This window comes from Salvelinus fontinalis, chromosome 25 (assembly GCF_029448725.1).
Source record: "Salvelinus fontinalis isolate EN_2023a chromosome 25, ASM2944872v1, whole genome shotgun sequence".
Classification (NCBI taxonomy): Eukaryota; Metazoa; Chordata; class Actinopteri; order Salmoniformes; family Salmonidae; genus Salvelinus; species Salvelinus fontinalis.
The window spans coordinates 18,945,300-18,961,211 of NC_074689.1; the positions used below are offsets into that span (position 1 = coordinate 18,945,300).

Below are 15,912 nucleotides of genomic sequence, written 5' to 3' on the forward strand. Positions count from 1 at the left end.
TAAGGACAGACTTCTCCCCATCCTAGCTACTGTTGTACCAACATGTTTTGACCATGACAGTTTACAATCCAGGGTTACTCCAAGCAGTTTAGTCTCCTCAACTTGCTCAATTTCCACATTATTCATTATAAGATTAAGTTGAGGTTTAGGGTTTAGTGAATGATTTGTCCCAAATACAATGCTTTAAGTTTTATAAATATTTAGGACTAACTTATTCCTTGCCACCCATTCTGAAACTAACTGCAGCTCTTTGTAAACTGCAGCTCTTTGTTAAGTGTTGCAGTAATTCCCGTCGCTGTGGTAGTGTTGGGTCATCCGCATACATAGACACACTAGTTTTACTCAAATCCAGGGGCATGTCATTAGTAAAGATGTAAAAGAAAGTCGGGCTGATGGGCAGGTCTGTCTCACTATCTATGCTATTCGATAGAGAGCAGTCACTGCAGCTGTTCACCCCATGTTAGTGGGCAAATGTACATCATCAAATCAACACCCAACCTTCATTTACCCGTTGTGATGCACGGATGTTCCAAACTCTGTTTAAGACAAGACAGAATTCATGGCCAAAATTATACTATTTACACTTTGTAGTAAACTCTGACACGAGAATAACTGTTTATGACTCATTCTGTGTCAGTGCTACATAGGCTGTTTTCAAATGGATTTGTTACTTTTTAAAGGCAGTCGCTTTTTAAGATGCTTTGGGGAAACCAGGCCCTGGGCAACTTTATTGACCTCTGTTGATCTGTTGTTGTCATGCCATGCAGAGATGAGAGGGGGAGGATGCATTCATGCAGTTAATTGAAAAGGCTGGGAAGAGATGGGTATTGTTAATAGAAAACAGGTTTAATCAACAGCAAAATTGTGTGTGGGAAATGATCTTGTTTTTAGCTCTATCAGCATTAGCAAGGATTTCTTTCTTTCTAGGCTATCCAAAACACAGCAAGGAGATAAACATAAGAGTTGCCTAGCCAAGGCTTTACTCTCCCTGCAGACATTGGAAAAGGTATGGAATATTTGACATTTTCGTGGGGAAGATATTTCTGTACATGCACTTATAGCCCTACATACATTTTTCATGTGAGCTATTTGATGTATGATAGAGACACTGGAAATAAGCTGGGATGTTGATTAACTGCACAATCAGAGCCAGGATTGAATTATGAATGGAACATGTGGGAAAGAATAGACATATTTGTTTTTAAAAAAACTCATAGTTGTTGTAGCCTAGTCTTGTGTCTGCATGGATCGCTACTTTCTATTCCACCCAACCTCCACCTCGCCATGTTCGGCAGGAGGCAGAAAGAAACTCCATCTATTCCATGCTGCAGGTGTTGCTGCCTGGAGTTGTTGATATAGTCTGCAGTATCCTGGCATCTATCTGCTTTGCTTGTTTCTTCCATTTCCTCTTGCAATGTGCGTTTTTCTGCTTACCTTTTACATTTTCGCTCAGTGCCCCACCGACTGAGGTGTTGGATTCTGCAGTCTGCTTGCAGAGAGAGAGAGCATTTTAAAGAAACACCCCACCACCTTCTCCCGGTACTTTTTTCTACTCCTCATTGGCGTTTATATCGGGGAAGTTGGATTATATTCGTGAAACAAAGTAGTTTTCGTATGTTTGTATGAGTGTGGTCCAATTATAATTAGGGTGGTTTATAGGTTAGTCCAGTAGTTGTAGGAATGAATGGATGACCAACGTTTGGAGGAGGGCGACAATATCCATTAACTCTTCTTGGTGGGTGCAAAGAGAGAGAGAGAGGGAGAGAGAGCGAGACCAGCCAGTCGCTAGAGAAGAATGGAGAATGCTCCACGAACACTATCTATCGCTTGAGGGAATCGAGGAAGAAAGGATGAGATAAACACAATTCTTCTTCACGTTGCGACTTTTGCTGTCGAACTTGATAGCCGGGGTTTTACGCATCTCAGTGAAAACAATTCGAAGTATGCGTTTAGGAGGATGGATACCCACGCGTCATTAGGATTTTTGTTTCCAGATAAAGGGATTGAAGAAAAATAACCAAAGCTGCTTTTTCTCCCTATATCTGTTTCATCGTTAGATTGTAAAGGTGGAGCAATCAGAGAAGGCCGATGACGGACCTATTAATCTGGTCAGTGCATCAGAACCACCAAAAGGTTCTGGAAACGTGTGGATGGAAATCGGGCGAATGTTTAGACTTGCTTTTGGTTTTATATGAAACTGGTGACTAGTAGTTGCGATTTGTCTCTCTGGAATTTTCATCTTCTCATTCAAGAAATTATAGTCTAACTGAGGTGAAGATATTTGTCGGTTTATCAATTGTATTTTAATTTTATTTTTGGTATTTCGGTACGCTGTCCATTTCGCAATTCCCTTAAATCTCAATCGTTTCCCCTTGAAGTATTCCTTAATCTAAATGGAATTAGTTGAGCGTGAAGCCCCTTGTGAAAGGTACAGACATGGTACATGGGCACAGCCTCCTTCACGGTAAGTCACCACTTATATTGAACAGACTTTACTGTCTTGCGCCTATACCACAAAACCTTCATTGAGTAGTAGCACAATATTCACGAGTTTATGAATTGACGTACCATTGTGGTTGTCTATAGTTGGCAGTCCACATATAGTGTCAGTTGTGTAACGAATTTGATATCCATGCACTCATACCCCTTCACAATTTCTATAGTATAGCCTACCTTTTCAAACCGCATGTGTAGGCTACTTTTACATAGCATTGCATGCGGATGTGTACATAATGGTATTTAGCCGGAAGATTGCATGTATAACCTACACTTTTTCCATCTGTATGATGAATAGTGCGTAAAAGCCCAGTTATGTGTTGCCTGAGGACTGCTATATCAAACAGTGTAATAGGTAGATTATGCATGCATCTTGATTGCGCATCCCATTCTATAAAAAAAAGTTCCGAAACTTTAGGGATTTAAATGGTTTCAAATTAATCTAATTTGAGGTTTGATGTATTTAATGGTAAACTGGATTATTTATTTTTTAACGCCCATATCCTTGTATTTTGATATCTTCAGAGTAGGCCTATTTTACGCTAGGCCGGATATACTACCAACATGTATTTGTCTCTTGTTGCAGTTGTTGCAAGTCTACTCATACTTGGGTTGTCTGGGGCAACGAAGAAGGAAGCAGGTATAAAGCACTCTATCACTGCATACGGTCAGGTCCAGAATTATTGACACCCCCGATAAAGATGAGCAAAAAATACAGTATAAAATAAATAATACAGTACTGAGCTACATTGTATTCTCAGCAAAATCAGAAAATTATATGATATTATACTAACACAATTGCTCAGAGAAAGAGATTTTGTTTAGCAAGAAATATTTTTCCTCTCAAAAAGATAGGTGTCAAAATTATTGGTACCCCTGTTTTCAACACCTCACCTTCCAAGGATAACTGCACTGAGCCTTTTTCTAAAATGTCTTATGAGATTGGAGAGCACATTGGGAGGGATCTTAACATCCTTCCCAATGTGTTCTCTAATCTCATAAAACATTTTAGAAAAAGCTCAGTACGGTTATCCTAGCAAGGTGATGTATTGAAAGGTGTTGAAAACAGGGCTGCCAATAATTTTGATTGTTGTCTTTTTGTGAGAAAAAAGATGAATTGTTAAACAAAATCTTTCTCTGAGCAATTGCATTAGTATAAAATAATATAATTTTCCAATTTCTTGGAGCATACAATATATCTCAGTATTTGTATGATTTATTTTATACTGTCTTTTTTGTTCATCTTTATCAAAGGTGCCAATCATTTTGGGTCTGTCTGTCTGTCTGTGTCTGTCTCTGTCTGTCTGTCTGTCTGTCTGTCTGTCTGTCTGTCTGTCTGTCTGTATAATCCACTTCACTCTGCTACTGTTTTTTCAGTGAAAAACAATTCAGGAGTGAAGCCTGCAGGACAATGTGGCACCTGGGTGAAAGAAGGAGACGGGGGACTGTTCACTTCTCCCAACTACCCCAGCAAATACCCCCCAGAAGTAGAGTGTGTTTACATTATTGAAGGTGAATAGCTTTCACAGTAACTAACATCATTATAAAGCCATCTAAGTTTTCTGTTCAGATCATGGGGTGACATTCTTCAAACAAATAAGGAATGTTTCAATAAGGAATACAGACTCTTAAATTGTGTTTCAGGAACCTTGATCTTACAGCATGTAACATATGATAGTGTCCTCACATCTTTATAATCTTAGATCCAGGTGAGAAATTAAAACCATCTGTCTGTTTAACTCCTCGCTGTCTACTTGAGTTCAGGCTTCAGTGAATATGGATGAGCTCAGGTTGCTCTGTGAATGGATGTATCTCTTCATGTTTCAGAGTGAAATCTGGACCAGATATTGAGATATGTGTTCACAGTAATTACTGATGGGATTGGCCAGTTTAGTTGCTGTGCTGCTGATGTTTGTCTGATGATGGTAATGAAATCAGACAACAAGTTGCAATCTCAGTCGTTTTAATTTACGTTCTGGGAGGTTGATATTTGATTAATCAGTGGAGGAGATTAGGTTACTGCCCTAATGATATTAACTAAATGAATACATGAAAGATCATCTCTACAGAGAGACTCTATTACTGGACTGGAGGAACCATACTAGCTGCAATGGTATCATCTGGGTTATGGTTTGAACTGGATTTATAGACGAAATGTGTATGATGGGCCAGACTTTTAGCCTGATCCACCATTCAGACCTGACCGAATGTAAGCTTGTGAGATCATTGTCGATCGAGGCCACTGGACATTACCAATAGCCTACTGATAATTAAGATAGAAATATAAGATTCCCTTTCAGTCGGTCACTCAGTATAACATACTATGGGGAGTCAACGACCAATCATATTCACATGAAGAATACTGAAATCACGCACAACTGGCCAATAGATGCATAGCCTACCCTCAGAAGCCCCACCTTCCTGGCTATAACACCGGGGCTTGCATTATTTTCCTAAATTCTTCGCTCTTCGGCTCGCCTGAAGGAAGAACGTGTCATGCAATTTACAAACTATGAGATTTGACTCCACCTGAGGTGTCTGTTAGTGGGGAGAGAGTATTCGTCCCCCTAGATGTTGTGAGTTTTGGGTCTTGGTATCGGTTTTTGAGTTTGCTAAAAAGCTAACCACTTTCTGCTCTACTTGTGTAGTTAATGCTTTCTTGCTTGGGTAGGATTTGTGTTTGCTTAAAACACAGTACTTTCTGCCCTGCTTGAATAGCCAGTGCTTCCTTGCATGAGTAAGATGGCCAGTGTTAAGAGTAAGTAAAGAAATGATAACCATCCAAGTTTGAACCTCTGACCGTGCCCTAGGGAAAATTAAAGATACTCACGGGTGCTGTCCTGCTTGCCTTGGGTGGAAACACACTCAGGAGGCTTTGAGTCAGACCAGTTTGTGTGACCTGTGTCTCCGGCTGTTGGCAAAGGGTCTTCCGGTGAAGCGACCTCGGGAATGGGGTTGTCTGAGGCCGGGAGAGAGCAGCAGCGGTGGTCGGAGATGATAGGTGTGCCATCCCAGAGTGAGGCTCATTCCGGTTTCTTTGGCAGCGTTCAGAGTCCGGATTCCTGGGATGATACACTATCCCTAGATTGCTCTGGAGGGTTTTCAGACTGTGAATGGGACGACATCAGTCTGGAGCAGCCTAAAGCACTGGCTTTGGATTCAGCGGGGGAGAGTGAACCATTGGTGGTTAATGCGCCTTTGATGGAGCTGTGTCGTAGGGCGGCAGATCACCTGGGGGTGGATTGGCCGTCTTCTACCCCACAGCGGTGTTCCTCCTATCCTTGCAGCTGGGAAGCGTCGCTTACCCCTGTTTAAAGATTTTGCCAGTGAGCTAAAGGCGACCTGTGATTCCCCTCGTTCAGCCAGGAAAGCTAGGTTATGGCGAGTTCATGAATGTAGAGTGTATGGAGGAGGCGGGGCTCGTTTGCACACCGCTGATGCATGGAAAGCTGGTGAGTTACTTAGCGTCAGAGGTTAACAAGGGTGCTAATCCTAGCATTGTGCTTCCAAATAAACATTGCCGGTTCTCGTGGATCAGCTGGACAAAGTGTACCAGCCTGAGGTTGTGGCATCCCGATCATTGAATGTGGTCACAATGCTGCAGATGTATCATATCGATTTGCTGCAGGAGCTGAATAAGACCGTGGAGGCTGGGAAACCAGTTTCAAAGCTTCTTGACGAAATTCGTGCTAAGGCTGATTTTGTGCTGCGTCTGTCCTGCTGTACTATTGTGGCTGTGGGGAAAAGTATAGAGGGCGACAGTTGTGGTTCAGTGCCACCTCTGGTTGATGTTGTCCTGGATTGCTGAGTGGAACATGCGGATATATTTGGATGAGACAGTTTTGCCGACAAGGTTGTTTGGCATGGCTATGGAGTCCTGTCAGGCCCATTTCAAGAGGAAACAAAAGCAGGATGCAGCTCTACAGGTCCTTTTCCAACTAAAATAATTTGCACGAGCGGTTCGGCAGTTCCTGAGGCGTGAAAGAAAAGGTCCAGGCCCTTTCTGGGCATGTTGAGTTGAAGGAGAGCGGGGTGAAACAAGATTCTTCTGTGGCGTGGAAGAAGCAGACCTGGCGTCCCTAGCTGGCGGCCGGGGCAGGGGACGTGTTCTCAGGGCCCTCCTTCGCAAGCATCTACTGTGGCAATAATGCTCCCAAGTGGCTCGGTCAATGGGGGCAAGTTAATGTTTGCCAAAGTCCCTGAACCTGGAGTGAGCCGGGTATCAGAACAGCGGTATCACAATAATACATTGTTTCTACCCAAGGTTCCTTGTGTTCAGGGGTATCAAGTAGAGGTTGACCGATTAATCGGAATGGCCGATTTAATTAGGGTCGATTTCAAGTTTTCACAACAATCGGTAATCAGCATTTTTGGACACCGATTATGGCCGATTACATTGCACTCCACGAGGAGACTGCGTGGCAAGCTGACTACCTGTTATGCGAGTGCAGCAAGGAGCCAAGGTAAGGTGCTAGCTAGAATTAAACTTATCTTATAAAAAACAAACAATCTTAACATAATCACTAGTTAAGTATACATGGTTGATGATATTAGTAGTTCATCTAGCTTCTCCTGCGTTGCATATAATCAATGCGGTGCCTGTTAATTTAACATTGAATCACAGCCTACTTCTCCAAACGGGTGATTTAACAAGCGCATTCACGAAAAAAGCACTGTCGTTGCACCAATGTGTACCTAACCATAAACATCAACACCTTTCTTAAAATCAATACACAAGTACATATTTTTAAACCTGCATATTTAGTTAATATTGCCTGCTAACATGAATTTCATTTAACTAGGGAAATTGTGTCATTTCTCTTGCATTCTGTGCAAGCAGAGTCAGGGTATATGCAGCAGTTTTGGCCGCCTGGCTTGTTGCGAACTGTGTGAAGATAATTTCTTCCTGACAAAGACCGTAATTAATTTGCCATTGTACATAATGTTGACATAACATTGAAGGTTGTGCAATGTAACAGCAATATTTAGACTTAGGGATGCCACCCGTTAGATGAAATACGGAACGGTTCCGTATTTCACTGAAAGAATAAACGTTTTGTTTCCGAAATGATAGTTTCCGGATTTGACCATATTAATGACCTAAGGCTCGTATTTCTGTGTGCTATTATATTATAATTAAGTCTATGATTTGATAGAGCAGTCTGACTGAGTTGTGGTACTCAGCAGCAGGCTCGTAAGCATTCATTCAAACAGCACTTTCCTGCATTTGCCAGCAGCTCTTCGTTGTGCTTCAAGCATTGCGCTGTTTATGACTTCAAGCCTATCAACTCCCGAGATTAGGCTGGCAAAACTAAAGTACCTATTAGAACATCCAATAGTCAAAGGTATATGAAATACAAATGGTATAGAGAGAAATAGTCCCATAATAACTACAACCTAAAACTTCATACCTGGGAATATCGAAGACTCATGTTAAAAGGAACCACCAGCTTTCATATGTTCTCATGTTCTGAGCAAGGAACTTAAACGTTAGCTTTTTTACATGGCACATATTGCACTTTTAGTTTCTTCGGCAACACTTTGTTTTTGCATTATTTAAACCAAATTGAACATGTTTCATTATTTATTTGAGACTAAATTGATTTTATTGATGTATTATAATAAGTTAAAATAATTGTTCATTCAGTATTGCTGTAATTGTCATTATTACAAATATATATATAAAAATCGGCCGATTAATCGGTATCGGCTTTTTTTGGTCCTCCAATAATCGGTATTGGTATCGGCGTTGAAAAATAATAATCCCCACATTCTGACGCACAGATTTCAAGAGTGGCGGATATGAAAACAAGCATGACAATGTTTTTATCCCAGTCCTCAGGGTGGCCCTCTGCCCCTTCAGGAGATAATGAATGGAAGACTGGCAGCATGTTCCGCATGAGCAGTTTCACCATGCGTGATGAGGACAGTGACAAGTGTGCATAGTCTGCAGTTCGCTGTGCCTCCTGCTTTCGTGGTGTCATTACGTCAACAGTTTCCAAAGTCCGAGCACCTGTCTTGAGAGACAAGATTTCGTCTCTCCTTCAAAAGCAGGCTATTCAGGTGGTCACCATGTCAGAAGCACAGAGCGGTTGGTACATCCGGTGCTTCTTAGTTCCCAAGAGCGATGGAAAATTGCATCCCATCCTGGAGTTGCGTGTTTTAAACAAGCATGTCAAGGTTTGCAAGTTCAAAATGCTCACACTTTGCCGGGTCTCATTCTGGACTCAGTTCCGAGTCATGCGGTTTTGTCCCAACAGAGGAGGGTCACATTCCGTCTCTGTCTGGCACGGTTTCAGCTTGGGCATTCGGTGCCTTTTCGCTTGTGCCTGTGGTTATTGGGTCTGATTGCCTGTATGATAGATGTGGTGTCTCTTCTGTTGATGAGTCTGTTTCAGCACTGGGTGATTGCTACACGTCTGAATGTATTTTGCCACTGCCATCGGTTGCTCAAGGTATCTCGTCGTGCATAAGGGCGTTGACTTCTTGGAGCGACCCGCGACTGCTGTTGCAGAGGGTTCTTATGGGCCAGGTAGTGTCCCGCAGGGTGATCACGACAGATGCGTTCTCTCTCTCTCCTAAACCCGTGGGTGCGTATCTACTTTCCAGGGGGGGTCCTATCGCTACAGAGTGGAGACAGCACCTCTCGGGGGTTGCCAAAGATATGGGACCGGTTCAGAAGAGCCGACACGCATTTTCGTCTGTTGGGGAGTGTCCGCCAGGGGAGTCTGTTGTTGATTCTGGTGGCTCCCTGTTAGCCCAGACAACCCTGGTTCCCGGAGATCATCTACCTGTTGGACAGGGACCCGTGGATGGTTCTGTGTCATTGGGATCTATTGTCATAGGCATGCAGCTTTTGCTCCCAAGGTTATGCCTATGTCTTACAGGTCCCTGGCTTTCGAGCTGTTCCCTTTCTCACCTCCTTTGTTTGCTTCCGGTGAACAACGTAGGTTGCATGGCTTGTGTCCGGTTCGCACTTTCCGCAGGTATATGGATAGGATGAAGGATATCCGTGTTTGTGACCAGCTTTTTGTCTATTTCGCTAATCGAGCTCATGGTAGGGCGCTTTCGAAGCAGCGTCTTTCTCATTGGATTGTGGAGGCAATCTCCCTGGCATATGACAGCAAAGGACAAGAGTTGCCTACCGGTGTGCGTGCGCACTTCACTAGCGGTGTGGTGTCTTCTTGGGTATTATTCAGGGGCATGACAATTGGTGATATCTGTGCTGCAACCAGTTGGCGTTCCCCACATACCTTTGTGAGGTATTATTGCTTGGATGTAACTGCTCCCTGTGGTTACCACAGTTCCCTGTGGGTTTGAGCCTTGGGCTGCCGTGGCAGTGCGCGAGTACACAGTTACCAGGTTACTGTAGGTTTCCTGGTTCATCGACTCTGGTCGGTGCTTTGCAGAGTGCGTGTGCGTTTTAACAAGTCACCACAGGTGTTCTGTTGCGGTTCAAAACAACAGAACAGTTCTGACATTTCAAGCTCACAAGGTAAGTATTTTTCTTGGAACAGTGGGGTCTATGGACTTGGGCTGCTGTGGCAGCGTGTCAGTTGCAGCAGCTTCTGGTTCCCTATATAGGGCTCTGACAGTTGAGTCCTTATGAGGCTTTGACAGTTCAGGCTCCTCTGCTAAGTATTGGGGGAAAAGGTGGCTTCTGTAACCCCTTTTTGGAGCCGGTGGAACCTGTGTGTGCTTGGGTTAGCATGGGCATCCTGGTTTGGTACCCTCTGAGCCGGCTTGGGGCATGATGTATGTTACCCAGTTATATACCCAGTTATACCCAGATGTATGTTATACCCAGTGTGAAAGGGAATGAAAGGGAACGTACAGTTATGAATATAACTACTGTTCCCTGAAAGCGGGAACGAGGTATAACATATTTTGGCCCCGCACCGTCAAGGGGTTTGGGCTTGTTGAAGATTGGTACTGAATTGAGGAAATGAATGTGAGTCCTGGTGTTATAGCCAGGAAGGCGGGACTTCTGAGGTCGGGCTCTGCATCCATTGACCCGTTGGGTGTGATTTGAGTTTTCTTCAGGTGAGTATAATTGGTCGTTGACTCCCCATAGTATGGTATGCCTCGTTCCCTCCTTCAGGGAACAGTTATAATCATAACTGTATGATTTATTTGCTTGGAATACTTGGAAAGTCCTTCACCAATAAATTTATAAAACACAGGGATTCTAGGATTCAGATTTTGTTAGTAGTTCAGTCATCTAAGCCACATAGTAGTTAATTAATTTAAGACAATTTACAGTGAGTATCTATTTCAATTGCATTGCAAAATGACTCAAAATGAGTAAACTCCCAACGGGCATTTACCATAAGAAAGCTTCATCTTAATTGCACGCTGTTTAATTGCACTTCATATGTTCTCCATGTTTTGCCTTATATGCCTTATAGATGTACTGTGTTGTGTAATATGCTACACAGTATGAGCATTATATTTATCTGTGTTATCTACTCTCTTTGTCTCCTCCAGCTCCTCCGAGGCTGTGTATCGATCTTTTCTTTGATGAGAGGTATTCTATAGAGCCTTCATGGGAATGTAAATTTGACAACATCGAGGTGCGAGACGGCCCCTTTGGCTTCTCCCCAATAATCGGGCGCTACTGTGGCCAGACCATCCCTCCCTTCATCAGGAGCAGTGGACGGTACCTCTGGATAAAATTTGTTTCTGATGCCGAACTGGAGGCAATTGGATTTTCAGCCAACTACAACTTCACTGCAGGTAACAATCGATACAAAGTATCCACACTACCTTCAGCTAGGCAATCGCAACATGCCCAATTGCAACAGCAGGATAGTGTTGACACTGCAAAGAGGCTAGTTCAGTATCCACAAAGCGTCTCAGGGTAGGAGTGATTTTAGTTCATAATAAATCAGATTATATGGACACATCCTAGATCAGCACTCCTACTCTGAGAAGCTTTGTGGATATGGGCCCAACGCAAACATTGGCTCTCAGAAACCTCATCAACAGTCTGTTCACACCCTCTCTGCTAAGCAACACCATATATTTCCTTAGCGCGCTTAAAAAGAAAAATGTTATTGCAACTTCTTTACTATAAGTAATTGAGACCAAAAGCTCACGAGAAGTTTCAAGTGTTTAATACCAAGGATACAGTCAGCTGAGTGCATCCATTTAGAAAGCTCATAACACATGTTATACTCTTCCCTTGTAGGCGTCACCTCCCCAGCTATACATTTTATGACCCCAATGAGTTCCCTCCTTTCCCCTGTTGAATGTCCATGGTCCTCTCTTTGTTTAGCCAGATGTCAGAATCACACTCCGTCCATCTTCTGTTCTGGGCCTGGCCCTGCTCTCTGATCCTAGGCAATTTCTTCTCATCTGATTAGGTCAACCTTTCTAAATTAGTATACACACAGTTTCATGGCCTAAACTCCATTTATACTCACAGTAGTCATTCACTAAACAGGACACAAACAAACTACAGTTTAACTTGAAACATGTTACATTTTGATAGAATCCATCATTCCCCCCTATTAAAGCATAAACCCTTCTTATTGTTTAATATCATTAAACTATCATTCAACTGCCTGCTGTAGACTTTCTTCTTCTTTGGTTTTCTCCAGATCTGAGAGTGTGATAGAAACAGACTTGATAGATAGAGAAGAAAAAAAATACGAGAAAAAAATAAAAATAAATTAACATTAAGTTAAAGCAATCCTAAATTCTACTGATTATCATAAGCATCTATGTAGATACATTTATAAACTAAATCTCTGACCAAAGCTTGAGGAACCCGACCGACACAATCTCCTGCAACCCCTGAACACTATGCCCATTGATATGCTTTTCTGCTACGGTCCACAAAAAGTAGGGCTCTAAATATCCCCATAATGGTTTTTCTCAGTCTTCCATCAAGGGCTACAGGATCACAAGAGATGTTTTTCAGCCAAGTCCTCCTCACTGCGTTCACCTCCTAAAGCTGCCCTAAAGACGTGAGCCGTAACCTGAATCAATTACGTGGCAAATCTGCACTATAGATGCGTTTCAGCAACAAAGCTTTTACTATATGGAATCCTAACAATGCCATCAGAGCTACCCCCGTAACTGCCAACACTGCCCATGCCGCATATTACAACATCCACCTTATTTGATCAATTGTCCAATACCATGCTGTTCCTACAGCACCTTCCACAACCTTAAAAGTCTCTTTTGTTATTACTCCCAATGTAACAGCCGTAAGTATTGTTACCGCTTTAACTCTGTCACTGTCAGTAACTTTCATCACCGGCTTTACCCGTTAGATCTATGATTGAGTTTATGAGATATTCGCTGCCTTTTCCCAGTCCTCTCCCAACGTTTTCCTGACCAGCTTATCTATTGCCTCCTTATGTTGTGCTACAGTAGGGACTGGCGGGCAATAATTACCATTACTCAGATCTGGATCACATCTCTCATCCCATGGCATACCCATCCCCCACCCCATTTGAAAACCCTATGTGTGACATAGGTTTTAGGTGTCAACGTTGTTATTACGCAATCCCTCTACAAATTCCTGTTACCGTGTGTTGGTCCCAGTTCTCTGGGAGGTAGGTCAATCTGCCCTTTGATATGGAGGAGAGAGCAGTGGGGTTGAGAGAGTGTCCAGTTCTACATATCTCTGGGTCACATGCTTCCTGATCGTCCCCTGCAACAGATGGGCTGCCACCACTACTGCAAGGTTTTTCTCTGGGAATACGGCTTCCTGTATACATGGATCTGTGGCAACCCTCTCAATTGTTGTACCCTCATCAGTAAAACCTCAATATGTGGCAATGATACAACTATTTCAGTGATTGTTATGACCACCCTCCTAGAGTCCTCCATGTTGAGCTTATCCTCATAGTAGTCCTTCCACTCCGCACAGACCACTGTCTTTCCCACACTACGCACTATTCCATGTAACACTCTACACAGTGGAGTGGTATCATTCTCAAATTAGTCTATCACCCATTTTCTTAATTTATAGGCGAGGCATCCCTCCGCCTCTGTCACATTTATTCCTCTATATCCTGTCCCTGTAAAGACTATGGCCTTGGTTTTCGGGACACCAAGGAGAGGGCTTACATGGGTTGCCACCACATCCGACACCAACACTCCATAGGAATGTCCTGTACTTCCCCCACTCTGCTGCCACAGACATTGGTGTATATTTGTCTCATGAACTAAAGTAGGGCCTAACCGAACCTGTAAATAAGCCTTCATCTGCTCTTATCCCTCACTTTCCCCAAGCCAATAAGGACTATCTGGACATTATACTCTCTTCGCATAATATCGTCCATGGTCTGATTGCCCCAACAAGCTATTTCTCCCCAGGTCCTTGGTCTCTCACTATCTAAAATCTTCCTCGACCATTTCATTCCTGTTGGTGTTGGTTAATACGGAGTGACAGGTATGTAAAACCTCTTGCTCCAATATAATTCCCTCTCTTTCGTTTCTGTAGCTTCTCCTGGCTTGGCGTCCTGTGTCGTAGAACTCGCAGAAGTTTTGTCCTCTGCCCACACTAACTTGAAGGTTATTAACTGCTCTTCTTTCAACTGGAGTCTATCGCACACAATGCCAAGTTGAGGGAGGGACGAGAATCTGGTTTAATTCCTCAAACTATCTGTTCCATTGCATTCTTTCCAAATTCCTGTTTGTAAGAGAACCATCCCCTTATCAGAACATCCTACATCTAGGACACTAGATGTATTTTCAAATGGAGCCACCCATATCACCATGCCCTTATGATTAGTTACTCTCACGGCTTCCGCAACTTTTGATGTTACTCTCTCCCAATGAACTTGATTATCTTCGTATCGAGCTATCCACTCTATATAAAGTGTTATTTGATCTTCTCCCCTTGGAGTGGTAGCGATTATAGCAGCCGCCACAAACACTACCCCAACTATAAATGTCCAAAGGCCCCATGTTACTGCCCTTTTAACAGTGTGATCTACACTCCTTCTTTTCCATCATCACCTCCTCTATCAAAACCTGCTCTAGCCTCTCCATCTTGCTCGGCCTCTCCCAAGTCAGTAGGTGTTGGTGCAGCTTTCACCTGGGATACGTGGATCCAGGCCTTCCTTCCCGACACTGCTGTGTCAGTCACACACTAGTAGGTCAGTGTGGGGTCTGGTCCACCTGGGCTGAAAGGTACCCGGTTGATGGACCTTCAAGCACACCTTGTCTCCCAGCTCTAGTGCGTGTGCTTTCCAATCCTGAGGGAGTCTACGGTGGGCCTCTTTCACCTGGGAAGATACACACTGCAACGCATGGGTAATGTCCTGACAATAGAACAACATAGACTCTCCCAGTATGGCCAAATCACTAATTTGTGACGTGAATACCAGCACCCGGTACTCCCATCGGTCTCCCAGTTACCTCTTTATGTGGCATGAGTCCTGTGGTGGCGTTGGAATAGTATCCACCCTAACAAACTCTGAGTCATATGTTCCTTAATCACACTCTTCAGGAGATGTGATGATATTATTACGCAAACTTCTCTTCCGTTGATGTGGCCTCCTGTATACAGGAATTTGTGGCTTTCCTTTTAAGCATTATGCCTTCTTTGACAAACCCCTCATTGAAAGTTGACAATAGTGTCTGAAATGACAACACTATCTCTGCCACTATCACCATGATCTGGGTCTGTGTGACATTCAATTTACTCTATATTCTATATTGTGCAGTTAGCTGTCCTCTCCTACGAGCTATATCCTGTAACAATATACATAGAGTGGTACCTTTTCCCAGAGACTCTATTACCAACTTCCTGAATTTATGAGCCACCCCCAGTCACATTCCATTCCGCTCTCCCAACGTTAATGCCAAAGAAAACATTTTCCAAATTGTCCTATACCCCCTTATCATGCTGTCTACCTCACAGCAGATACCGGATCAGGGAGTTATGTCGCTAACCTCTCTGGAGAAATCCCAACAATACAACATCCCCAATCTGGTGAAATTTGTATCAAAACAAATACAGAAACACTAACCGACATAATAACACTGCCTGTTAAATCAAAGATGAACAACTCAGGCTATTATCAGCCAATTAGAATTACAACTCTTGATAACTCTATAAGGAAGTAATTGTATCCAGTAAGGAAATAATTGTATCCAGTAACGTAATGGTAAAATAGACTATACTCTATAATAGACTATACTTAAAAATCCTATTGTTCATTATTTCTAGTAAGATTGATCAGGCCTCAACACCATTAAGTATTTCCTTTCCCTTTCTTTCCCTGTCCTTCAGAAACCATTTCAAACATTTAAAACAGTAACCCATATTCATAGTCAGTAAATTGTGTTTGCGTGCTGGTGTGTGTGTGGTAAACCATATGGTGAAAACGCACACATGGCCAGGCCTTACTTATCTGGGAGCTCATTTTACAGTCTAATCCTTCCAAAGAGAAA

At 43.0% G+C, this 15,912-nt stretch overlaps 1 protein-coding gene across 6 annotated transcripts in view; it reads left to right on the forward strand.

The window, feature by feature from the left end:
• The first annotated feature begins 1,271 nt into the window (after window positions 1–1,271).
• The window catches only part of neto1l (neuropilin (NRP) and tolloid (TLL)-like 1, like), a 175,530-nt gene continuing 160,889 nt past the window's right edge, over window positions 1,272–15,912 (forward strand). For 2 of the 6 annotated variants that reach the window (XR_008754548.1, XM_055881506.1), the window contains exons 1-4: window positions 1,275–2,464; window positions 3,083–3,136; window positions 3,874–4,008; window positions 10,984–11,232. Coding sequence is in view for 5 of the 6 variants with exons in the window: in XM_055881506.1 (XP_055737481.1) it covers window positions 2,437–2,464; window positions 3,083–3,136; window positions 3,874–4,008; window positions 10,984–11,232 (466 nt within the window). In the remaining variant the exon portion in view is untranslated. Of the gene's footprint in view, window positions 2,465–3,082; window positions 3,137–3,873; window positions 4,009–10,983; window positions 11,233–15,912 lie in introns of all 6 variants that reach the window. The other 4 variants (XM_055881510.1, XM_055881508.1, XM_055881507.1 and 1 more) reach the window with 4 other exon arrangements.